The sequence below is a fragment of the Nematostella vectensis genome, chromosome 2, assembly GCF_932526225.1.
Source record: "Nematostella vectensis chromosome 2, jaNemVect1.1, whole genome shotgun sequence".
NCBI lineage: Eukaryota > Metazoa > Cnidaria > Anthozoa > Actiniaria > Edwardsiidae > Nematostella > Nematostella vectensis.
In genome coordinates, this window is record NC_064035.1 from 6333614 (window position 1) to 6358439 (window position 24826).

The 24826-nt window shown below is 41.3% G+C and overlaps 5 protein-coding genes across 6 annotated transcripts in view; 3 read left to right on the plus strand and 2 right to left on the minus strand.

The window, feature by feature from the left end:
• Positions 1-1138, plus strand: part of LOC5517882 (dynein axonemal heavy chain 7) — a 43053-nt gene extending 41915 nt beyond the window's left edge. The window contains 1 exon segment of the mRNA XM_048721080.1: positions 152-1138. Coding sequence (XP_048577037.1) covers positions 152-793 — 642 coding nt within the window. The 3' untranslated portion in view covers positions 794-1138.
• A 1296-nt stretch (positions 1139-2434) lies between these two features.
• On the plus strand, positions 2435-10305 carry LOC5517943 (alpha-dioxygenase 2). The gene is made up of 11 exons (XM_048721094.1): positions 2435-2675; positions 4262-4480; positions 5387-5480; positions 5850-6034; positions 6117-6288; positions 6514-6724; positions 6997-7174; positions 7258-7390; positions 8278-8764; positions 9454-9743; positions 9989-10305. The coding sequence occupies exons 2-11, from the start codon at positions 4285-4287 to the stop codon at positions 10149-10151; spliced, it is 2109 nt and encodes a 702-aa protein (XP_048577051.1). The 5' UTR covers positions 2435-2675; positions 4262-4284; the 3' UTR covers positions 10152-10305.
• Positions 10306-10422: 117 nt separating this feature from the next.
• LOC116601542 (nuclear pore complex protein DDB_G0274915) lies at positions 10423-17983 on the minus strand. Of its 2 annotated transcripts, none has more exons than XM_048721088.1 (14): positions 17266-17983; positions 16981-17160; positions 16322-16393; positions 15686-15760; positions 15413-15575; positions 15046-15149; positions 14894-14970; positions 14303-14592; positions 14117-14227; positions 13709-13847; positions 13233-13325; positions 10953-12875; positions 10832-10879; positions 10423-10741 (listed from the first exon to the last, which is right to left on the minus strand). In XM_048721088.1, exons 1-14 carry the CDS (start codon positions 17601-17603, stop codon positions 10560-10562), a joined length of 3795 nt encoding a protein of 1264 aa, XP_048577045.1. In that variant the 5' UTR covers positions 17604-17983; the 3' UTR covers positions 10423-10559. The 2 variants fall into 2 exon arrangements, with proteins under 2 accessions (XP_048577045.1, XP_048577042.1); XM_048721085.1 differs by having other exon boundaries at positions 13233-13340.
• A 122-nt stretch (positions 17984-18105) lies between these two features.
• On the plus strand, positions 18106-23188 carry LOC5517945 (transmembrane protein 26). Its single transcript, XM_032362375.2, has 6 exons — positions 18106-18448; positions 18850-18973; positions 19315-19500; positions 19619-19765; positions 20288-20412; positions 20633-23188. Exons 1-6 carry the CDS (start codon positions 18252-18254, stop codon positions 21159-21161), a joined length of 1308 nt encoding a protein of 435 aa, XP_032218266.2. The 5' UTR covers positions 18106-18251; the 3' UTR covers positions 21162-23188.
• On the minus strand, positions 21506-24624 carry LOC116601508 (homeobox protein zampogna). The gene is made up of 2 exons (XM_032362379.2): positions 24199-24624; positions 21506-22349 (listed from the first exon to the last, which is right to left on the minus strand). The coding sequence occupies exons 1-2, from the start codon at positions 24473-24475 to the stop codon at positions 21835-21837; spliced, it is 792 nt and encodes a 263-aa protein (XP_032218270.2). The 5' UTR covers positions 24476-24624; the 3' UTR covers positions 21506-21834.
• Between the last annotated feature and the right edge of the window lie 202 nt (positions 24625-24826).

Here is a 24826-nt window from a genome sequence, read left to right on the forward strand (position 1 = left end):
TCAGTAGATTCGCAGATCAGAGTTCTGTATAAGATAAGGGAGCGTTCCAGTCATGCTCATAAAACGGTAGTCAAACAAAGGCAATCGTTTATCGATATGATTCAAAGTACCTTCCGAGGCATGATAATAAATTGCTATCTTTTCTCGTTAGGGTCTTGTCGTGATGTCTTCGGAGCTGGAAGAAGTTGTTAGTGGTATTCTGAAAGGCAAGATCCCTGGTTTATGGATGAAAAAATCATACCCGTCACTAAAACCGCTTGGCAGCTACGTGAACGACCTGCTAGCTCGGCTCAAGTTCCTGCAAGACTGGTATGATAATGGTGCGCCTTCGGTCTTCTGGATCAGCGGGTTCTTCTTCACGCAGGCGTTCTTGACGGGTTCTAAACAGAACTTTGCGCGTAAATACACCATCCCTATTGACTTGCTGACGTTCGACTTTGAGGTGCTTGAGGATAAGAAATACGAGACTCCCCCTGAGGACGGCGTCTATGTCAACGGCTTGTTTATGGAGGGTGCACGCTGGGACCGCGACACTAGAGCGATCGGCGAATCCCAGGCCAAAGTGCTATTCGACTCGTTGCCCGTAATGTGGTTGTGTCCGTGCAAAACAGAAGACATCAAGAAGCGGCCCCATTACGTGACGCCAGTGTATAAGACAAGTGAGAGACGAGGTACACTTTCCACCACGGGACACTCTACCAATTTTGTCATGGAGATGCGCCTGCCATCCGACCAGCCGCAAGAGCATTGGGTCATGCGCGGTGTTGCCTTACTTTGCCAGCTGGACGACTAGATTAGTTCCCGCTTATCAGAAGAAAAAAAGAACTTTCTCCATATATTGCTGAGATAAGCGAATATTTCTAGAAAGTATTTGGTTTAAAGTACGGGATCTAATAAAGATTCCTAGTGCCATAAAAATCTTAAAAACACGAAATTTCTTTTTCCCTCAACTCACTGAATTCATAGCTTTGTTTTTGAGAGGTTTGTAAATAGCGTACTGTATTCATAGTGTATTTATAGCTGGATTTTGACTGTAAATTATGGCGAACTACTGTTTGGAGGGTATATCCAACAGTACACTGTGTAACGGACTTTATACAAATGCAATGTGTTTAATAAAACACCGTGTTTTCTAATATATGCTGGCTGCTTCTAAAGCGAAATGACGATAACTGGTCAGTCTTAGAGGGGAGGTCGGTTTGAATTAACCGTCATTAGTACAAAAGGACAGCTGTCCTTACTCTTTGGTGATTTTTTTAATTGATTTTTTTTAGTATTCACACACACGCGATAATTATCATTGATATGAAAAAAAATGTATCTAGCTATATATAATTTTTTCTAAGGATCCTTGTTAGCGTTATTGATGCAATGCAATGATACGTCGTCAGGCGGTGAGAGAAAATCACGCCTTTGGAGTTGTTTGGAAAAAACGGTTGTATAGCTCGACTTTCTTTAAACAGCATTTATCTTTTGTTACTCTAACGCAATAGCAACTATAACATCCCTTATTAAAAGATCCCTTCCCTTGGGTTGGATTGTTTCGCATGCTATTGCTAAAGTATACATTATGGATTTTATTCAAATCAAGTTTATGTTCAAGGGATTCGGATTGTTTTATGATTGAAACAGCTGGGGCTGCTGGGCATGTACTATTCGATGTCAATAAAACGACCGAATGCAATGAACTGAGGAAAACTCGACAGAAAGTTATCCTTTAAAGGGAGTAAAAGTCGTCTTATTGTAACGAATTTATTTCCGTTCTGTCAAAATATGTTGGTTTTAATAAGATATTACAGTCTTTATGCAAACGGATGTAGAAACAATATGAACAAACTGATGATCGAGGACCAGGAAATAAATTGGTTGTAAATAACGATGACTTTTTATCAAGTAGTATGGAAGTGAATGCGTCTACAAATTGACATTGCTATAAAACGTATCCAAAACGTTTTATCAATACGCCGACGTCTTTATTTAAAAAATGCGTAACCCCGATTGTGGGAAAAGAAATATTACTAGGGAAAGAAAAAGGAGAAAAAAGACGGGATATATAATAGTCAAGACCACTCACAGATAACGGGTAAATAACATATTTCAAATCAATAGGAGCAGCTGGCCTGTAGGGACATCATATGTAATTTAGTATAACTATAAAGACTAAAGACAAACTGTAGGAAAACTAGATGGTCTGCGTAGGCGTGGTGTAGACAATGGATAAATCAACACAAGGTTCAAAAGGTGTGTTAAACGCCTCTGTGTGTAGTTGCGCTCCGACGAAGGACTAACTCTCGGAACATCAGCGCAACTACTCTGTTTCACAGAGGCCTTCGACATACTTTTTCAACCTTGTGTTGATTTATACAATTGTAATTTAGTGTGCTATCATTTCTTTTTATCATTCCCGTAGTTATGGAGACAAAAAGTCCACGCCAAATTGTTTTTTTTTTCATCCGATTTTAGTCTATTCGTCCATCACACGTACAAAACAAAAGCCTCATTCAGGTATTGGCCAATAGCGTTGCAAGCATGTGAAGTGTGGTGAGACAAGCCCGACGCCTGGGAGAGGTATATACCACGGGGTGTCCCGCGAACACATTCAAAGATCAGCGAGTGCCTTTGGTAAAACAAGACTGCAACAGCGTAAAGAAGAGCTTGAAAATACCGCTTTAAAGGTACATCTGAAATAATCGGTTTTAAATTTTGTCCTCGCTTTACCCAGATGGTTTAGCTTACGTGGTAAACTTATGATTTTTAATCGGTTCACATAGTAAGACACGTAAGAGTGTGCCCTACTGCTGCCGACGCTAACAAGCTGCATTTGGGTATATTTTCTTATTGTGTTTCCTCGATATCGTTATGTGTTAATGGTATCACCAGTATCTAGTTTTCTTTCTTTGTTTTTCTTTTTCTAACCAAATGGCAAAAATGGCAGGTTTTTGTGTTTATATGTGTGGGAAATTAAGTGTAATGTAAAGTTCCATTCCTGTGACTGTAAAGCAGCTTTTGCTTGCTTATTTACGTAATCAAACTTCAATCCCATAAACAAAGACATTACAGCAAACACATTTGTACTGCGTTATCTCGTTTAAATACTACGTAGAATTGGTTGAATCTGTATAAACAAGGTTTCGAGGGACCTTTTCTAGCATTAAAGTGGTTAATTCCAACTTCAGGGATATTATTTTACTTCTATCTCGGATTTAATCCACCAGGGAACGACATTTCAAGAATTATACATTGTTGTTATTTACAACAATTTTCCTTATAACCACTTTTTTCTCCAAAAAGCATCTTTCTATCATGGATTCGGTTTTTGTTTGTTCAATATACAATTTATTCATTATTTTAAGTAATGCTTAGGCAACCTAACGGCATATGCACGCTTGTATGTCAAAAATGCCTTTGTTAATATTCGTTACATTAAGTTACACTTAAAACTAAATGATGCCAAACGTTTTTGAATATTTGAGTTTTAGGATTTATTAGTATGTGTAATATGGCCTATTAGACAAATCTAACGTGGGGAACCTTATGAAAATTATGAAGAAAAACTATTCTTTTTTCTTTTGATTGGTTCAAAACAGAAAATCTCGGATACACATATTTCATGTAATTTCCTCAAAATCCCACAATATTCTATCTATCTTGTGCCTGTGTGTTTATCACAAAACATATCCTATGTACGAAAGCTATGATAAAGCTTTTTACCGCAGGACAATGGAACTTTGCCAAGTTCGTTGCATGGATGGTTAGTTAAAATGCCACAAAGATTGTGGCATACGAGTTACGAGTCCAGCGTCGTGTGTCTACTACTTGTATCGTATCATGTCTAGGTTCTGAGTTTGCGAGCCAGCGTTTGTCTTCAGGCGTCCCCGGGATTGGCCGAGGGGGGGGGGGGGGGGGTGCGCAGTCATAGGCATCATATGGAAAAAGCCTAGTATTTGAAGATTCCTTGCCCTGCGAGCAGAGCTTTCTCCTCTGTGACTCTTTTATCGTTGTCATTCGCGTCCGTGTGTGTCGCGTAGCTGAGTTGTTTACTTGCCCTCGGGGTGTCTACTACTTGTATCGCGTCTTGTTTATGAGTTGTGTGCCAGAGTTGAGTGTCAACTACTTGTTCCATATAATGTCTAGTTTGTGGTCTGCGAACCAGCCGTGTGTCTACTACGTGAATTACATCATGTCTGTATTGTGAGTAGTGAGCCTACTACTACTTGGTGTCTACTACTTGTATCGTATCCTGTTTACCTATGATGTCTAGCTTGTGAATTGCGAGTCATCGCCATGGACATGCAGAGCCTCATGATCCTGATGGCGATGGTCAAGGAATGGCTGCTCCGTGTTCACTTGTGGTGGAAGATGCCTGTCGTCCTAATCCTCGTCTATCAGCTCCAGAAGAGAGAACTCCTCATGAGGGATAATCTATTTGAAGCCTACCCGTCAAGTGACCGCAAACCAACCTGCCAAGACCCTGTTGTCGGTATGTGCTAGAGCGCTCTCGCTAAGTAAGTTCTTAAAGACTTACTTCACATTGGCTGCATATTCTTAAAGGCTTTTTTACATTGGCTGCATGTTTATATAGGCTTACTTCACATTGACTGTATGTACAACAATGATTGTCTAACTTGTGCATATCTTCTATAGGCTTATTTCACATTGGCTGCATGTACAACAATGATTGTCTAACTTGTGCATATCTTCTATAGGCTTACTTCACATTGGCTGTATGTACAACAATGATTGTCTAACTTGTGCATATCTTCTATAGGCTTACTTCACATTGGCTGTATGTACAACAATGATTGTCTAACTTGTGCATATCTTCTATAGGCTTACTTCACATTGGCTGTATGTACAACAATGATTGTCTAACTTGTGCATATCTTCTATAGGCTTACTTCACATTGGCTGCATGTACAACAATGATTGTCTAACTTGTGCATATCTTCTATAGGCTTACTTCACATTGGCTGTATGTACAACAATGATTGTCTAACTTGTGCATATCTTCTATAGGCTTACTTCACATTGGCTGTATGTACAACAATGATTGTGTAACTTGTGCATATCTTCTATAGGCTTACTTCACATTGGCTGCATGTACAACAATGATTGTGTAACTTGTGTATCTTCTATAGGCTTATTTCACATTGGCTGTATGTACAACAATGATTGTCTAACTTGTGCATATCTTCTATAGGCTTACTTCACATTGGCTGCATGTACAACAATGATTGTCTAACTTGTGCATATCTTCTATAGGCTTACTTCACATTGGCTGTATGTACAACAATGATTGTCTAACTTGTGCATATCTTCTATAGGCTTACTTCACATTGGCTGTATGTACAACAATGATTGTGTAACTTGTGCATATCTTCTATAGGCTTACTTCACATTGGCTGTATGTACAACAATGATTGCCTTCCTATGCCACACCTCCTGGAGGAATCGGGAATGACCGCTCGTCAATGCGTCAGGTATCACGACTTAATTCATAGTATAGACCGTAATTGGAAGTTATCAGCACGTAGGTACAGTGGAACCCGCAATGTTAACACGAGGCCGGTACAAAATGTCAGGTTCGTGTAAGTAAGTGCAAATTTTGCTCAAGTCGGGTCAGTATTACCAGAGAATGACTCGTCCAGATTTTTCTATTATTTCTAGATTGACCTCATTTTAACACTTTTAAGTAAAGATGTATACTGGAAGCACGTGAAACATGGTAATTGGTGAGCCATCGACTTGAGTTTTTGTGACACAATGTTTGTCAGTCCTCCCTACTGCCGTCATAAAAAAAGAAACATCGTATGACAACTAAACGTGGAAGTGCCTAAATCTATCCACAGTTACTGCCGTGAACAGAACTACGCATTCTCCGGGTATGACGGATGCAAAAAATGTTACTGCGGCGACTCGTACCAGTCTTTTGTGCGTACCTATCACCGCGGCTATTGTCCACCGAAAGACCCCTGGAGCTGTGAATGGAGAAGCCGTGGTTGCTCAGGAACCTTTGTCGATGTCTACCGCACAAGTACGCTCAGCTATTTTTCAATGAATATTAGGCGCAAGAGGAAGGGCTTATGATAATGCACCCTTTATCATATCTATTGCAGTGTTCTGTACAGAGCGCATGCGTGAAGGCAGAACTCATGACGGCACGTGTAATGACTTGAAGCATCCTGCTATGGGGTGCCGGTTATACCGGTTTAGCAGGAATGTGAATCCTAACTCCACTTACGAGGACGATAAGATGCTGGAGCCAAATCCGCGAGAAATCAGTCAGCGGTAAGAGGTTTAAGATAATCCACGTACATCAGCAAATTTTACGACTACAAACTATATTCTTCTTAGCTTTTAGTTGTGACATGGGCTCTAGTTTGTAGTAATTGTTTGAGTAATCCTGCACAAAATGCTGCTGTGCCGCGAAAGATTCTCTATATATCTAGACCGGGTCGAATTACCGGTCATTGATTGATTTGAAAAAGTAATTTGTGGAATCTATTCTTGTAGGTTGCTGAAAAGGACAAAATTTATCCCCGTAAAGCAATTAAATCTGCTTGCCGCTTCCTGGATCCAATTCATGATCCATGACTGGTTTGACCATGGGGATCAAGATCGAAAAAATCGTATTTCGGTTCCTCTAGAAGGTCATGACCCGCTATACTCAAAACACGCGCCCGCCATGAGTATACCCCGCACTAGACCCGATAATTGTCAACAGGTAAGGCACAAATGATACACACCTTAGCACGGTACCCATTCGCCATGAGTATACCGCGTACGCATATCACCCTCTCAAATACGCCCCCCCCTCCACCATTAGTATACCGCGTACGATAATTGTCAACAGTATAGTTAAGACACACCTTCCTAGCTTTCGAAGGTTCTTTTCAAATTTCTTTGTCATATATCAATATGTGATACCGCCCTATAGCACACATGGTGGTGGACGTCCAGTATGTTTTAATTACTTATTACCAAAATGCTCGTCAGGAACCTGGAATTCCCCAAGCATATCAAAATGACGTCACTCACTGGTGGGATGGCTCTCAACTGTACGGAAGTGACGAAATTACCAACAAGAGATTGCGATCATTTGTAGGCGGAAAACTCGAACTTGACGCGAAAGGACTACTGAAGCTGGATAGAAATACCGGTCTCGACATGACGGGTACGGGAAAAAATCTACGGGAAGTCATAAAATGGTTTATGCGAAGGTTGTCGGTGTGCTAATGTAATGTTCGTTTCTCAAAGGTTTTAACAGAAACTGGTGGGTTGGTCTGAGCCTGTTACATAACATCTTTACGCGAGAACACAACGCCATATGTGATATGCTGCACAGACACTACCCTGATTGGTCGGACGAAAAACTCTACGATAAAGCCAGGTAATGTACCGAGATGATAAAACCAGGTTATGTACCGAGATGATAAATCCAGGTAATGTACCGAGATGATAAAGCCAGGTAATGTACCAAGATGATAAAGCCAGATAATGTACCGAGATGATAAATCCAGGTAATGTACCGAGATGATAAAGCCAGATAATGTACCGAGATGATAAATCCAGGTAATGTACCGAGATGATAAAGCCAATTTATATACCGAGATGATAAATCCAGTTTATATACCGAGATGATAAATCCAGTTTATATACCGAGATGATAAATCCAGTTTATATACCGAGATGATAAATCCAGGTTATGTACCGAGATGATAAATCCAGGTTATGTACCGAGATGATAAATCCAGGTTATGTACCGAGATGATATAGCCAGGTAATGCACCGAGATGATATAGCCAGGTAATGCACCGAGATGATAGAGCCAGGTAATGCACCGAGATGATAGAGCCAGGTAGTTTACCGAGATGATAAAGCCAGGTAATTTGCCGAGATGATAAAGCCAGGTAATTTGCCGAGATGATAAAGCCAGGTAATTTGCCGAGATGATAAAGCCAGGTAATTTGCCGAGATGATAAAGCCAGGTAATGTACCGAGATGATAACGCCAGGTAATTTACCGTGATAATAACGCCAGGTAATGTATCGAGATGATAAATCCAGGCAGGTAATGTACAGAGATGATAGAACCAGGTAATGTACCAAGATGATAGAGCATGATAAATCCAGGTAATGTACCACGATGATAGAGCCAGGTACCGAGGTAACTGAGGTTAACGCGCAATTTATCATGCGCGCGACACCAAACAACTCTTGGTATGCATGCTATTTATGGGTACCATTCCTTTTTAATGACTGCCACTTTATTATCCAGACTAATTAACGTGGCTCAAATGGTGAAAATCCACACGATTGAATGGACGCCAGCCATACTTAACGACACGGCTTTGCGTGAGGGCGTACGCGTCAACTGGGGACTAAGGCCCGGACGGGAGATCTTCGCTTGGCTTCACAGCCATAACATCTCCTCAGACGTCGGAATCACCCCTCTCGTGGGAAACGCCAAGAAAATGCGCGGCGTCAACTTCAGTTTGACGGAAGAATTTGTCGCAGTGTATCGCATGCATCCGTTATTACCGGACCAACTGCGCGTGCGTAATATCAGAAGTCGAGAGTACACAGGGCACGAGTACTCGTTGCCTAAATACTCGTTCGCGCACGCCCGCGGGATCGTCGAGGAGCACGGGTTTGCTGACTTACTTTACACGTTCGGTGTGGAGTATCCGGGTGCGCTGACCTTGTTCAACTACCCACAGGCGCTGATGAACCTCAAGTTGCCTTGGCACCAAATGGGAGGAGAGGTGGGTGGTACAAATATCAGGAGAGGTGGGTGGTACAAATATCAGGAGAGGTGGGTGGTACAAATATCAGGAGAGGTGGGTGGTACAAATATAAGGAGAGGTGGGTGGTACAAATATCAGGAGGTGGGTGGTACAAATAATAGATGTGGATGGTACAAATATGAGGAGAGGTGGGTGGTACAAATATAAGGAGAGGTGGGTGGTACAAATATCAGGAAGTGGGTGGTACAAATAATAGATGTGGATGGTACAAATATGAGGAGAGGTGGATGGTACAAATATGAGGAGAGGTGGGTGGTACAAATATGAGGAGAGGTGGGTGGTACAAATATGAGGAGAGGTGGGTGGTACAAATATGAGGAGAGGTGGGTGGAACAAATATGAGGAGAGGTGGGTGGTACAAATATGAGGAGAGGTGGGTGGTAAAAATATGAGGAGAGGTGGGTGGTACAAATATGAGGAGAGGTGGGTGGTACAAATGGAGAGGTGGATGGAGCAGGTTACAGACATTTGAACAGCTTTTTTCACATTTAGAGAGGATTTCGAATCTCATAAAATCGAAATTATAAAAGAACAGAGATTAGCCTAAAGGTAGATAAATCCCGCCGATCTCTCGCGTTGCTTCCCCCTTAGACTTCTTCATTAATTCAATATCACGAAGTTTAAATCACGTAACCTTCATTTGTCAGACAGTAGACCTCGGTACCATCGATATTCTCCGGGACCGAGAGCGAGGCGTTCCGCGCTTTAACGACTTCCGTCGAAAGCTGAAACTGCGACCCGTGGAGTCATTCGAGAAGCTAACGTCTAACAAACACCACTCGGCTGCTCTTAAAGACATGTACTGTGGCGACATGGAGAAACTGGACCTTCTGATTGGCTGCCTTGCAGAGGAGCCTCGGCCCTATGGCTATGGGTTTGGCGAGACCGCTTTCAACTTATTCCTGATGATGGCAAGTCGGCGTCTCGAGACGGACAGGTAATGCAATACATGTGGTATAGGATTTCTAGTAACTATTATTGATCATAGTTTTACAGTGACGGCAGAAAAAAAAATGCTCTTAGCTATGCTTACTGGACGAATGTATTTTGTTTCGGTGGCCGCGAAACACAATATGTGTTCATGCTATTGCCATTTAACCATGCTCAGGTAAGTTGTTACCATTTTCTACTGAAATTCCCTTACTACTTTTCAGCACCGTTTTGTTTTACCCTTTATATCAGGTTTCTAACTGACGACTTTACGGATGACATGTACACACCAGAGGGAATGCAGTGGATTAAGGACTCTACCATGAAAACCATTCTCCTTCGTAACTACCCCGAGGCAGAGCTGCTCCCAACAATCCTAATGAACGTTGAGAACGCTTTTTTCCCTTGGGAATAATGAATCAAGCGAAATGGTCACGGTTTTGAAGTAAATTGTAGTATTCAGTTGGAATAGTCTTCTGTTACGATTGAGAGAAATATATGAATATACATCGCTGTCAGAAAATTAAAAAGATATGCTGTGATTGATCCGAATAAAAAAAATCAAAGAATGAAATAGTACGGTGATTCAACACTCTCTAGGGGCTCAACGATTCGAGGCCCCCCTTCCGATCCTCTCTTCTGAACATATCTTTACTTCCCGGGCCAATAAACAACAGAAAATAACACCATATCACGCTACAATTTATTTGCTATAAATTCTTCCTTACGTATATATATAAATATTTACATGTATTGCTTCTAACCTAACCAATAACAGCATTATCTAACTAAAGCGTCTAACCTATCTACCCTGCTGTACATTTTATCGTTTGCCACGCCTTCTTGCGGATGATGCACGAGCTTTGAACCGGGCGACGGATGAGGCAGCTGCGCCCGCTGCGGGTGTGGGCGTGGTGGGTGCGAATGCTCCTGCAGGGCTGCTCGTGCCAGCGGTGAAGTTAAACCCTCCAGAAGCAGGTGCGGGGGAAGAGCCGAAACCCGGTGCTGTGGGTAAAAGTGTGATCAGCTAAAGGTACGACATTGAAACAGGTACGAAACAGATTAAGAGACATAACGGAAGTGTCAAGTGGTTACCTGCGGTAGCTTGCTGGCCGAAAGCCGGTGCTGCAGGAGATGCTGAGCCTGATATATGATAAAAAAAAAAACGGTTCATCACTGCTGAAATGAGGATCCAATAAAAGAGCACTACACTTACCAAATGTGAAGCCACTTGGCGCAGGCGAGCTTGCACCAAACTTGAAGCCTCCAGTGGTAGCAGCAGGAGCAGCAGGGTTCCCAAAACTGAAGCCACCCGCAGTTGGAGCAGGGGTGGGCTGTGGCGCAGGCTTAGCGGCACCAAATATGCCCTGCCCTCCGACGGCCGTTGATGCGAATGGACCCTGGCTGCCACTTCCTGCGGCGGCAGGCCCAAAGGCACTCGTACCACTGCTGCTCTTGCCAAACCCTCCTCCTTGTGGTGCCGGAGTGGAAGCCTGAGAAAACCTACCAAACGCTTTGGGAACCGCTGAAGATGCTCCAAATGCAAACGTATTCTGGGTCGACGCACCCCCAAAAGTGTTTTGGGCTGTTGTTTTAGCCCCAAAGGCATTTTGGGATGTGGTTGACGAACCAAAAGCATTTTGGGAGGCGGCGGGGGCCCCAAATGCATTTTGGGATGCGGCGGGTGCCCCAAAGGCACTCTGGGGTACGGCGGATGCCCCAAAGGCATTTTGGGATGCTGCAGGTGCCCCAAAGGCATTTCCAGTGTTCTGTGGCACCCCCTGTCCTCCGAATGCTGTTTGAGGCGCTGTGGAAGAGCCAAATGAACTAGGAGTTGGTGTTGGTGCTCCGAATGCTCCAAGGTTTGTTGATGTGTCAAAAGCACCCTGTGAAGTTGGTTGTCTACCAAACGTGTTTTGCTTCAGCGATGAAGCTCCAAAAGTGTTCTGAGCGGATGCTGCACCAAACAGATTATTTGAAGCAGTTTGTGAAACTCCAAAGGCACTTGTGCTATCCTGCTTTGTTCCAGGTTTCTGCTGTGCTGCGGTATTTGAGGCAAAAGAGAAGCCAGTGGTAGCAGAGGACTGTATCGAAGAGTCTGGGTTTGGTTTGGAAGAAGTAAAGGTGAATCCGCCGGCAGAAGGTGTACTGCTTTGAGCAGCACTAACAGAGCTACTGCCAAACAAGGAAGGAGCGGCGGCGGTAGTAGCAGATGGAGCTAAACCTCCGGCGGATGTTGATGACAGCTTGCCTGATGCAGCTCCAAAGGCGTTTGGCATTGACCTAGAGGGTGCCTGTGAACCAAACGCTAGAGTTGCTAATGAAGCACCAGGCTTGGATCCGAATCCACTCGTGGCTAGAGAGGTATTGGATGGGAGTGCTGAAGTTGGTGTCACGTTGTTACCCCCAAACGTGAAACCAGATGGACCAGAAGGTGCACTTGATGTTGTAGCCGCTGTGGGAAAAGACAAGCCTCCAGCAGCAACAGGCTGTGAACTTGTTCCAAAGCCTACCCCAGCAGCTGCACTCATGGATCCTGTAGATGCGACAGGAAAGGTTGTTGCAGGAAGGGACACAGCAGCGGCTGATGTGCTCTGGTTAGACATCGCCAACAGCGACTCGAAGCCTGTTGAACTTGTTGCTGATTGTTGTGATAAGATGGATGGTCCCTGGGAACCAAGGGGGGCACCAGGGGTGAGACTGTAAGGGGGTGGTGGTCTGCTTGCCAATGGCACAGCATCAAAATTTGAACTTGCACTTGATTGAGTTGACCCAAAAAGGTTGGTAACAGGCTGAGACGATGACGAAGATACTGCTGGAGAAGTTATAGATGGCTGGCTTAGAAGATTTGTGGGGAAAGGCACGGAACTCACGGCTTGCTGGCCTAGTAGACTTGTGGTGCTAGGTGTAGAGCTGGCAGTTTGCTGGCCCACCAGATTTGTAGCAAACGAGGAAGAAGTCAAACCTTGTTGGCCGAGTAGAGTTGTGGTGGATGCTGTAGACGAAATAGGTGCTGGAGCGCTGGATGCAATATTTGATGTTGTCGCTGAGGTAGAGCTACTGGAAGATGCAACAGTGAATGTAGGAGGCTGTAGACTGGAAATAGGAGTGATGCTGACAGTGGCTGATGGGAATAACCCTTGGAGAAAAGTATTTTAATATCAGTATTATACTTAACAAACGCTCAAACAATGGTGTTATTCTTTTAGTTCTAAACTCTGGTCTGGCTTCTAGGTTACTAGAACATACTAGGGCTATGGTAGCTTATATTTCAGATTTCAAAATCGTGGCATACTATATATGACTGTGAATCCCTTAGTTTACCTAATTGCAAGTCATCAACCATTCACTTCTTGGAATGAAGTGTGAACAAGTTCGTTTCCTATTTTATTGTTAGGGAGTCTGTTATGCAAAAAAGCAGATAAAGTGTATTATACTGTGCAGTAACTGCTATAATTAAAACATGTATTTACAACCTTGAAACCCTTTCATTTACCTAAAGATGAGGTAGTTGTAATGATTGAATTAGCGGCAGACGATGATGGTGAAGATAGGTTCATCACTCTTATTGCCACAGACGGTGAAGTTCCTGACAAGATACAATCTGCAATAAGTCAACCAGTAACATCACCATGTGAGACAACTAAAAAAAAAAAATATTGTTCCACAAACACTGTGAGCCAACTTAGAAATACTGTAGCAATGTTGCTATACAAAAGCCCTGAAAGCCAACTCAAAACAATGTTGCCCTATAAGCCCTGTAAACTATTTAAGAAAGGACTATGTTGTCCCAATAAACAAGTCCTGTAAGCTATCTAAGAAATGACTATGTTGTCCCAATAAACAAGTCCTGTAAGCTATCTAAGAGAGGATGATGTTGTCCCAATACACAAGTCCTGTAAGCTATTTAAGAAAGGATGATGTTGTCCCAATACACAAGTCCCGTTTTGAGACTGCCTGGGTAAAACTCACTAGATTGTGTTTGTTGCTCATTTTCCTCGTCGTCCTCCTCAAACCCATTTAGGAGGTACTGCACACGCTGCCATGCAAGCTTTTTGTCCTCCTCTATGTCTTCGCTGGTGAGTGATTGAGGACTTTCTTTCATTGGAGGCTTTAAAGGGCATGCAATATTATTATATTAGATAAAAATGAAGTAATCTACTATTTATCATTGAACAGCTACACTGAAAACCCTGTAGTCATAGTACAGTATAGTAGATCTCAATTTTAGAATGTACTGTGCTTTTTTTTTCTCGTTTTGAGGGTCATGTGCATATCACCATTTCACTTTAAAAAATATACAGTATCTGTCTGTCTGCTTGCATTTCATCAGGGTAGAGAAAAAACAATTAAAGTACCAATGCTTCTATTTATACATACCAGGTCCAGAGAATTGACTGATGCACAATACACTGGCACAGGTCTTCTTCTAGCCTCCTCCTCTTCTTTAGCTGATGGGAACCTTACAACGGTGAAGCGTTTGGATGGGGTCTATAATCAAAAACATAATATCATAAGGCTAGGTAAAGATAAATTACTTGCATGTCAGCATTAAATGAGAGTCACCTCAGTTATAATTTTTCCTGGACTACTGCCGCCCTGTACTTCTAAACGCTTGGTCTGTGGAGAACTTGTTGCACTGGCCTCTGAGATCTTTGGACTTTCGATTATTGTATCCATACTCTTTAGAGATCTGATCTCCGATTGCTTTGAGCCCAGACTTTGTGAGCCAGCATTTTGTAATTTTCTCTGTTTCTTGGACAGCAGTCTTGGTGTTCCACTCCTGGAGGTTTGTGATAATGTGGGTTTGGAAGGTGTAGACTCAGTGCTGCTCTTTCTCTTGCGAGATTTAAAGCCTATGGTTACATAACACTCTAGTTAGAACTTCATTAACATGAACACAAAAACACAAATCTTTAAGCCAAGCTTCTAATCATTTCCTCTCAGATAACTTCTTAGCCCAAATAACTCGAATTCACAAGGTTTTTGTTTCCTTTGCCCAAAACCAAATTTGCTATATGCTACTCTTCTGAAATTGATTGACTCAAAGAATTTTAGCTGTCTTAAGTATTTTTGGCTGATTTTCCTTAACCAAAAGCAGCAGCTTTCAATCCCAAAATGGAGTACAGTATATAAAAGTCATTATTCAACTCCCACCTGCATCTCTCATAATGATGTCATCATCATCATCATTGGCATCACATCCACTGTCGCTATCATCTGTTATTGCTTTGCTGATAATGCAATGGGTTAAAAATTTAGTTGAAATGCATAACCATCAGGCATAAATAAATATTTTGCTATCATACCTTAGAGTGACTTCTGGTAATGATTTGCCTGTGGTTCTTTGAATCTTGCTCTTCCTCTCAGTATCAGATATGTCTTTAAGACCTGTGGTTTCACTTTCGACAATCTGTGGAGAAGATAACAAAGAGATTAAGAAATAGAAACTTCACACAAGTACCTAAAAAGGCCTCTGGTCTGTTGCACTAAAATTATTTTTTTTCCACAACGAGCACTAAATAAACTATATCTAGCATTTTCTTGATTTTAGTGCATGAGTAATCAAAATATTTGGTAGCACATTTTTTTTAGTTTATTGGAGGAATCCTACAGTATTATTTCAAAAAAAGAACAGAACTTAGGAGTTCTGTTACAAAATATATTGACACTTACATTACTGTGGAGGGGTCTCCTCTTTAATCTTGCTGCAATGAGCTGGTGCAGGGCACTTGTCCTGTGTGGTTGGGGAGGCTCCTCAATATCTTTATTTATCATTGATGCATCACTTGCGCCTGGCTCATCAGTGATGCCATCAGCACTACGGTAATGGTACTTCCTAAAAGAGAAAGAGAAACAAGCTATTGCTTTGCCCTGATCAAACTGTGATGGCTGGCTACAAGTCTGATGGGATAGTACATTACCACAGCACATTCTCGTCACACTGACCTCCTCTTGCTTGTATGTAAGTCTGGGCTTGCTACTCCGGCCTCTACTTCCTCCTGCTCAAGAACACTACGCTTTCTGCATGAAAAAGATATGCCTCAGTCATTATACATTCAAGATCATCCCTTTTTACTGTGTGACATGGCTAGTTGTTGTCACCTTGTCAGTTTTGTTAAGAAAGACAATCAGAATGCAAGAAAAGTGCTGTCTGATCGACATGGGATTTGCTACGCAACCAAACAGGCAAAAGAAATACTTCAGTCGACATCATAGAATGCTTGAATCCTCCGTGTTTTATAGTTTGTTTCAAGCAAAACTGCGATCATTGCATGCTTATTGACTAAATCTCTTAAAACTTTACCTTGGTGCCACGGAAGTGCCAATTACAATTTAAAGCTCAAGGAATATATTCTTTGGAGACACACAATAATAGATAACAAAACATAAATTTTCTTATTTTGTAATTACTCATGGGAAAATGCTATTTTGTCACCTAGTGCCTCTGGTGAAGCTTTTTTTTCAACTTAGAAGACATAAAAAGATTTACAAACATTACACAGTGGCAAGAAAGAAACCAGTGAGAAATTGGAGTATAAGCAGAACAATGTGCTTTATGAAGAAAAAAAATCTTCTTTTGACCTTGTACTGCTCTGCTTCAAAGCTGACAAAACAGTTTGTCTGGTGTCAGCATACTTGGGAGAAGGTGATGTCCTGCAAGAAATAAATACATTTACAATAAATACATGTAATACATACAGTTACAAAACAGTTACAATAAATACAGTTAAAATACAGTTACAATAAATACATACACAGTTACAAAACAGTTACAATAAATACAAGAAATACACACAGTTACAAAACAGTTACAATGAATACAAGAAATATATAAAGTTACAATACAGTTACAAGAAATACATACAGTTACAAGAAATACAATTTACAATTTCTTTAAGATCTTAGCAAGTAATATCAAACAAAATATTAGATGGGACATCGAATTTTAATACAACTTGTCACTGAAATTAGTAGTTTTTATACCCTTGTTTGAAAATGGTGTGTATTTTTTATCAATGTTTTGAACAGGGAAAATCAGTTTGGAACCGACTGCCATTGTATAAAATTGCAGCTTTTTTAGTATCCATTTGTAGTGTACCTGTGCAAGTTTTTTTCCCTCATTTCTACCAAAGCAAGGTTATTAAACCCTGACAGCTGGGCTAGCACTCACTCGATAATGACAGTAATTGGGTGGGGGGGGGGGGGGGGGGGGGGGGGGGGGAGAGGAGAAAAACACTCACAATGTCAAAGTACGAGTGAAATCAGGGGAGGCAATCTTGATAGTGCCTTGTTGTTGTTGGAAACTGGGATTGATCAGGCTGAAGTAGCGGGGGCTTGGCGAAGATGGTGTTACTGGACTTCTCATGAGTGGCGTTGGACCTTTCAGCCCCGAACCTCGTCCCAGCAGAGGTGATATCGAGCTAAAACACAAAAAAATATATCAATTATAGCAACAATAATAATACAGATCAGATAAACATAGATTGTAGAAGCATCGGTAAAATTTCTCAACAGTAAAATTTTACCTGACATTAAAACTGAGACGCTTGTTAACATCTGGTGAAAGGAAAGGCATTGGCGATCTGAGACTTGGTTTGTAACTCTGTGGACTTGGTAGTCCGGTAAATGGAACATCCAAAGATTTATCCATATCTTCAGATGATCCATCGACTCTTGTAACTGCATCATTTAAATGTTTCCTCTGCAATGCTATCTTGGTTTTTGGTCGACCATACAAGTAAACCAAAATTAAAATGGTAAAAACTAATAGAATACTCCAAAATAATCCGAATAAACTCCATAAGATACTAATTATGATTATCAAAAATCCTATTACAAAATATTCTTCGTTTGTGGTAGCCATTTTTACGATATTCGAGCGTGATTCGGTCAATCAGTCAAACCTCGATTCAAGATGGCCGTCTTGTCTAGGGAAAACTGCGCATGTGTTGCACACTTCCGCCAAAAATTTGAAATTGCCTCGGTATCAAAACCACAGGAGACCCAAAAACAGACATCAAAACAAACAGCGAAGAAAACTGAGAAAAGAACATCAAAAATGCTAATGCTCGAAGAAAAAGCCATATCTCTAAAGTAGATTCTTCAATGTGAAATTTCATGATTTGATAAATATTTGATTACAAGACATGAAAAGATTTTGGATGCGTTTCTGGCTTCCATCTTTAATAACGCCCAATCAATCGCCTCTTAACGCCTACAATCAGTTAATTAGTTTTCGATAGTTTAATTTTCTGTTGTCAGCATCATAAAAGCCTGAGAGCGATTTTATAACTCTAATGAACCAAAAGTTCAAAACAAGAGACGAAATGCAAAGTTTGATTGCATCACAAAAACACTTTCCATTGAAGTCATTTCCCCTGGGAAGAAGTAATACCTTGTCTTTATCCATTCTTTAATATTAGCGTTAAGTAGAATTCCACTGCAGACATATGCCAAGTATTCATATAGCCCCCATCTCCAGTGGATTCCTGGTTAATAGCACGTATTCAGCATGACTACGGCTATCCAGTTTATCTCTGCAGTGGTAACTAGGATTATTTTTGTTGGACACGCGGGTTTGGTAGTGTGGATGTTGGTGCAAACTACACCGAATGGTGTCGTGTATTGGTCGCTTCTGACAGGAATTGCTTTATTGGCAATAGAAGCAGCATTCACACTTGGTTATCGCAAAGGATTCGAGCATAGATAGTAAGTCAGTGATAGCATGCTTGTCTTTTTTTGCTAAACAATACATAAACAGCTTCATGAAAAAGTTTGTCTTTTGACACTATAACAGTCGTGATTATTTGTATTTGATTATACTTGTTTATCTTGTGGTTACTAAGATAGAACCTAGCCTTCACAACGCAAGTTTATCAGGGTTTCAAACTCACAAACAACCATAATTAGTAGACTTTGTGGTTGTTATGGTATAGCCCGTGCGTAATACCTTTTTTATTTGTGTCGACCAAAGGCTTTTGTGTTTATCTCATAAGCTAGACCTACTATAAACATGAGGATCGTCAAAGATGAACTTGAACGACGGTTTAGGTCTTTGTGGCTGCGTTTGTCTATTGTTGCGAAAGGTCATATAGTTTTTTTTCCTATAGCTTGTGGCCCAGTTGTTTTTTCTACTTGTGTACCATGGTCCCGTGCGTGTGGATTATCGAGCTAGACATGATGCAGCGACGGATTAACAAGGATGAGAGCCTACCAATCTTTTACATTGGAAGCGTAAGTTTTTAAAAGCATCTACTTTCTTCTTTGGATAACATTAAATCGCCGTAGGACGTATGTAGAAGGCTCTGTTTTAAGAGTCTTTAAATGTTTTTTTGATTAAAACTTTCCAACTCTAAAAGGCAGGAATAAGTGTATATTTGAACTCTGCCGTAAAATCAATCTGATCAATCTGATCTATTTTGGAAACACGTGCAATCTACAGGTACAAAGGTTGTTAAAAACGATAGTCCACATTGTGCCTGCCATAAAAAAAAAACTCTGGTATTATGGAGGGGAAGGAACTACAGAATTACAGCGTATCCACACAGAAACTTAAAACGGTTATTTGTTTACAGGAAAAATTCAGCCTACAGTTCACTCGGAACTTTGCTGAGCTAGGGTTGGTGCTAGTAATAATTGGCGGGCGGTGGATGCTGCCACGAGGAACTATCACACGAGACCAGCTCTCCGCTCTCCTCCTTGAATACGTCGGCATAGCCGTTGATATCCTGGAGCTCTTTGGAAGTTTTGAAAAAGATGAGGTAGGTTTGCATTTATCAATACAATTACCTATCATAATGAATCGAATAGGGAAGCTTATTGGATTTTCGGGTCTTTTTCTAAGAATCGTTTTCTAAAGAATCGTGTTTTGTGCAAAAGATGTCGACGAATCACACGGTGACGGTTATTATTTTGAGTGTGTACTCGTGGAGTCTACTGCAGTTTACCTTCTCAAGTACTGCTCTGAACGAGGAGAAGGAGGAAGCGGACGAAGAAGAAGAGAGAAAACAGATAGAAGATGAACTGGTATGTAAACAAGTCTTGTGTAACCCTTCTGTTTACCGCGAAAGCTGTGAAAAATAGAGCTGTGAATAGAGCCGTGAAACAATGCTGGTAACTCAGGGTGGGGGCACTGGGGGCACGTGCCCCCCCCCCCAATAATTTCCAAAATGATAAGGAAATGACCCGTAGGGGGGTACCCCATGTGCTTTTGTATTGTGCCCCCTCCCAATATTTCGAGGCCTGTTACGGCAACGACGATGACAAAAATACGCAGGTTGCAGAAGATACATGGAACAATTTTTCTAACAATGTTGCGAAATTAAAAACCAATTCTTGCAAAAATAGGGGATGTTACACGCGTAGTTTTCTTTCACCTCGCAACGTGAAAATAGATTGTTGCTGGAAACTTGCTTCGTGTCGTGACTTCTGTTCGTGTCATGACCTTAAAAGGTAAGCCAGCTTCTGGGTCAGCAAGGAAGAAAGCAAAGGACAAGACATGGAAGGAAAAATGTATTTTTTGGATAATAGAGTCTCTCAATTCAACAGCTGAGCGAGGTGGCGATTCTAGCACTTCCCGCCAATCAGTGCAAGTACATCCGCAAGTTGGTCATGCAGCGTATCAAACAAGATAGGGAGAAAAGGCGGAGGAAAGCTATCAAAAAACGCTACAGGTACTCTAAATATATTACAGGGCTGTCACACAATCACCGAGTCACGCCATGGGCAATTCGCCATGTAACTAACATTTTATTTATTCAGGCTACCTAATGAGCAACCTTTTTATACACAAAATAATGTACCGTATCTGCGGTGCTCCTTTTGGAGGGTGACTCTTATTTTCGCACTAGGTTCATGACAAAAACACGAGATGACGCACGTCTCTCTTTGCAGGGCGGTGGATTCCCCATCACGCGCGCAGTCCCTGGCATCACTAGAGGGTGAACTTCAGATGAAAAAAATGCAGCTCCACGGAGACTCCCTTGGTATATTGGCAGGAATCTTTATGCAGGACGGGCCCTTTTTGGCCGTAAGACTCTACCTTATTTTCGGTCTTGGGATCGCCGATGAAAAAGAACTGTTCTTTGCGGGCAAAAATATCGTGACGATTGCGCTATTGTTGTACCGGTTGTTCGCCATCCAGTGTGTTGACGCTGACGAGGAGGAAGAGATTACTCCGTATGAGCGCGTGGGACAGGCATCATTTGCTGTGGTTGCCGCTAAAAGCGTATCTCTTCGAAGGAAAAGGGTTGTAATAAATGAAAATATTGACATTAACGGGAACATTAGCACAGGGGCTGGACCAAAAGACAGGAAAAGGGCCCGAGAAAAAACGAAAATTCAACCCGCCCCATGGTATACCGTGAACCCACCGGCGATATCTGAAATAGATATCGAGTCTGATCGAACTCGAATTATGTAATTCTGTTTTGAGAATGTTTTGATGTTGAAAGATGAATTTTTGCTTGACCTCTATCGCCAAGTGCTCCAATATGTAGGCAAGCGAAGCCTGCGAGTACTCAGCAATGCGGTGATAAACACGATTCCCTCTAAGAACACACCTAAACTGTGTATCTCTCGTATAGGGCCGTGGCTTTTATGAGGCGATAAAATGACTCAGTCATACTTTTGTTCGAGAGCTTTAAAATCTCCACCATATTGCTTTGGACATTTTCACAGTGATCGTATATTTTATGGGTCAATATGCTCTACTTATATACGGCCCTTATCGATATTCAAAGCCCTAAAATTCAATTTAGCTACCCATAGATGGTATTCTTTTATTTCAAAACAATAATTTTCTTGGTCAATATTATACAATAATTTGCAATGATAAATATCTAAGGGTTTTGTTTTATCTGATATGTACATACTAGTTGTGAATTTTTCTTTCTAGGAAAATATGTGGCAATTATTTTCCAATTATGGATTCCAGATAATAGTTAATTAAAGCGCGGCTCTCTGTACATTTTAAAGTATCTGGAAATCTGCAGCTTACCTTTTGATTTATTAACCGCACTGGTGCTTAAAAAAATTCAAAGATTAAAGAAAATTATGCCTTAATGAACCGGTACTCTGTCTTGAAACTAATAGAGCTAAGACTGAAAGTACAAGCCTCCCGCGTATTGGAACATTGGGAAAGGCGCATTAGGGACTAAGTAGTCCGGACAGACCGTTGGTATGCGATCTTTCGAGGCAAAGTCAAGTACACGTGCAGGCAAAGTTTGAGTCCAGGGTTGAAATGCCGATGCGTATGGATGATGGGAAGATAGTCGAGCGTCTAGGTAGGGTTTGTATGACGCAGGTACAGAGTACAGCCCGTATTTTCTCGCCTCTATCTCCGAGTCTGTTGGACCGTCTTGCTTGTAGCGTTGCCGACACTTGTACCGATGGTTCTGAAACCAGATTTTGACTTGCACTGGAGTGAGGCTGATCATGCGGGCGAGGTGCTCGCGCTCAGGGGCTGATAGATACTGCTGCACGCGGAATCGACGCTCCAGTTCGTAGATCTGCGATCTCGTGAATAAGATGCGCTTCTTCTTCTTGCCTCCTCGGTGTGTCGCCTTTTTGTTAATTTCTAAGTCGTCTACATCTCCATTGGACTCGCTCTCTGAAAGCGTAAAATAAATCCAGTTTGGACTGTGATACTATCCTACATATCGAGTCCGTAATATTATTAATGCTCTTTTTCTAACTATATCTTATTACAACCAAAAATAGAAAAGAATAAGGGGATTTATAAAAGATTAGGGGGCGCTGCTGCTTAGTAATGAGGGGTAGGACCTTGGTTAGACTAAAGATCGACGGATAACATTTCGTTCGGTTGCATGAAGCATGCTCCTCGACACCCAATATCACAAACCTCCGCCCACATTTGTATGCCTCGAAATATTTTCGTTTTGGTCGATACTACTAGTAAACACTATTAACAATACTTATAATATTCTTAGTTACAGCGCCAAACTATTATGCATTTTATCAGCATTTGCGTTCTTTCTCAAGTGTGATGTGTGGTAAAACGCCTGGCCTCCCTAGGATGTGTGTCACAGAACTTTTTTTGACAGATAAAACAGAAACTCCAGGAAACTGAAAATTGAAATGTAGACATCCTGTCGCCATCGATATGCGTGTAAATCCGAGCAAAGTCTCTAATTCGTGTGAAAAAGGGTGTAAGTTTCGCCAGGGATAATCGACCAATGATGACTTTCGTAAAACTTAATCCTGGGCTCAAGTCAAAGCAGGAAACAGATGGATCAGGTGAGTATGGGTGTCCCAAGTAAACATTGTCCAGGTTCATGATAGTATTATGTTATTACCAACAATGTACTTGGCTTCTCTGTTTTTAAATATGCCATTTTTTATGAAATAAGTCAACGAAACAGGTTATGCAGCGGAGATGACTATAGCAAAATCTCTTTAAGCCAAGTAAATAAATTTTGACATGAATTTGAGAAGTTTTATACAGCTTTTGTTCTCACAGTTGTTATTCTACGACTCCGAAGTTCACTCTACGACTACGAAGTTCACACTTTTGTCCTGAAGAGGATTAAGAAACGGAAATTTAGGAATAAAAATATTAATGCTCACCGAGTAGCTATTCAGTATCCTAGCATAGTGAATTCTTTGTCAAGTTTTCATCAAACAGTTCAATCCAATAAAAAACATTATAACATTACAAATCTAATCTAAATCGTTATAACTTTGGTAATTTTACTGCAATCTAATGAGAATGGATCAGGTTTGTGTATGTTTGTCAGAGAGGGATTAGAAAAAGGATTGTTTTCTCTAGAACATGAATATCCTTATCAAAGACAAAGAAATCCGAGCAAACAATTGACAATGGTATCATAGGTCTTACGAATCCTTAGAACACTCGTTTGCATTCAACACAACACCCCATCGTCCATCTTAATTGATCTCGATTACCCTCTACTAAAAGTCTATGAACGACTTTAGCCTGAGCAGAGAAACCACTAGTCACCAGAGAGCACTGGAGATAATTTTAAAATCGCTTCACTTAAAATGCTAAAAAAACAAAAAAAAAAAAAAAACAAGGAATACCTTTTTAAAGTGCGGTTATCTATGATTTTTTTTCTTTGAGAGAGGGACAAAAATGTCAATGACAGTACGTATGCTCTCAAGAGTGTATTTATCTCGTGGAGGCTCGCGCTTTGAGCTTTGATAACGCTACTATCGGATATATCTTTGACTTCTGTAACTGGATGAACACTGAGGGCGATGCATGCTTTTAACAGTCTCAACAAAACGAAAGACACAACGTAGCGCGGTTAGGAGGGCGCGCAATTGAGGCAAAACACCGCATTCATCTTGTCAAGTTGCACTCAGTGAAGTGAGCCTACTAATGAATTTATACTACTTGAGATAGAAGCGCAAAATTGTTAGAGGGCAAAATGCATGACGTGAGTCCATTAGTAAAAGTTTAACGCAGTCAAGCATACCTGTGTCCTGCTCGCCCTGTTCGCGAAATTGCTCTGAGTCTGGAGATTCAGTTTTAGAAATGCCAAGTTTCCTTTCACTCTCGCCACCAAGACTAAAATGTTCAACTTCTTCGTCGGAGCTTGAGACCTGACAGCACTGATCATAGTCATTTTCCCTCTTTGCTGTTTTAGATGAGATTGTGTATCCTTTCGTAATCTCGAGCGAAGATTGCTTCCCAAGGATCCCTTCTATAGAGAAAGCAAGACGCTCCTTCGAGGAGGATTCTACTTGACTCATGGCTTCACAAAGAGAGGTTCTCTTAATGAATTTTCGAATGGTTCTGTTCGTTCGAGTCGTAGGTTTACCTTCCACAATCTGCTGCGTTCCTTTTCTATCACTCTCTCCTCGATCGTAGTATCACTGAGAGGTCGTTCAATGACTGAAGGTATTTTTGATGCGCTTAATTTGTGTGTGGCAGTAAACCGGAAATCTGGGCGGGTCAGATTGAAGTGCTGGGGCCTTCTAACACAACACAGACCGACCAGTGATTGGCTTGCTATTCAGGTGTTGATCGCCAAGAGTTTAAAATAATTTAGATAAGTGCAAATACTTTTACAAGTCAAACAAAACAAATTGAAGTCGCAAATC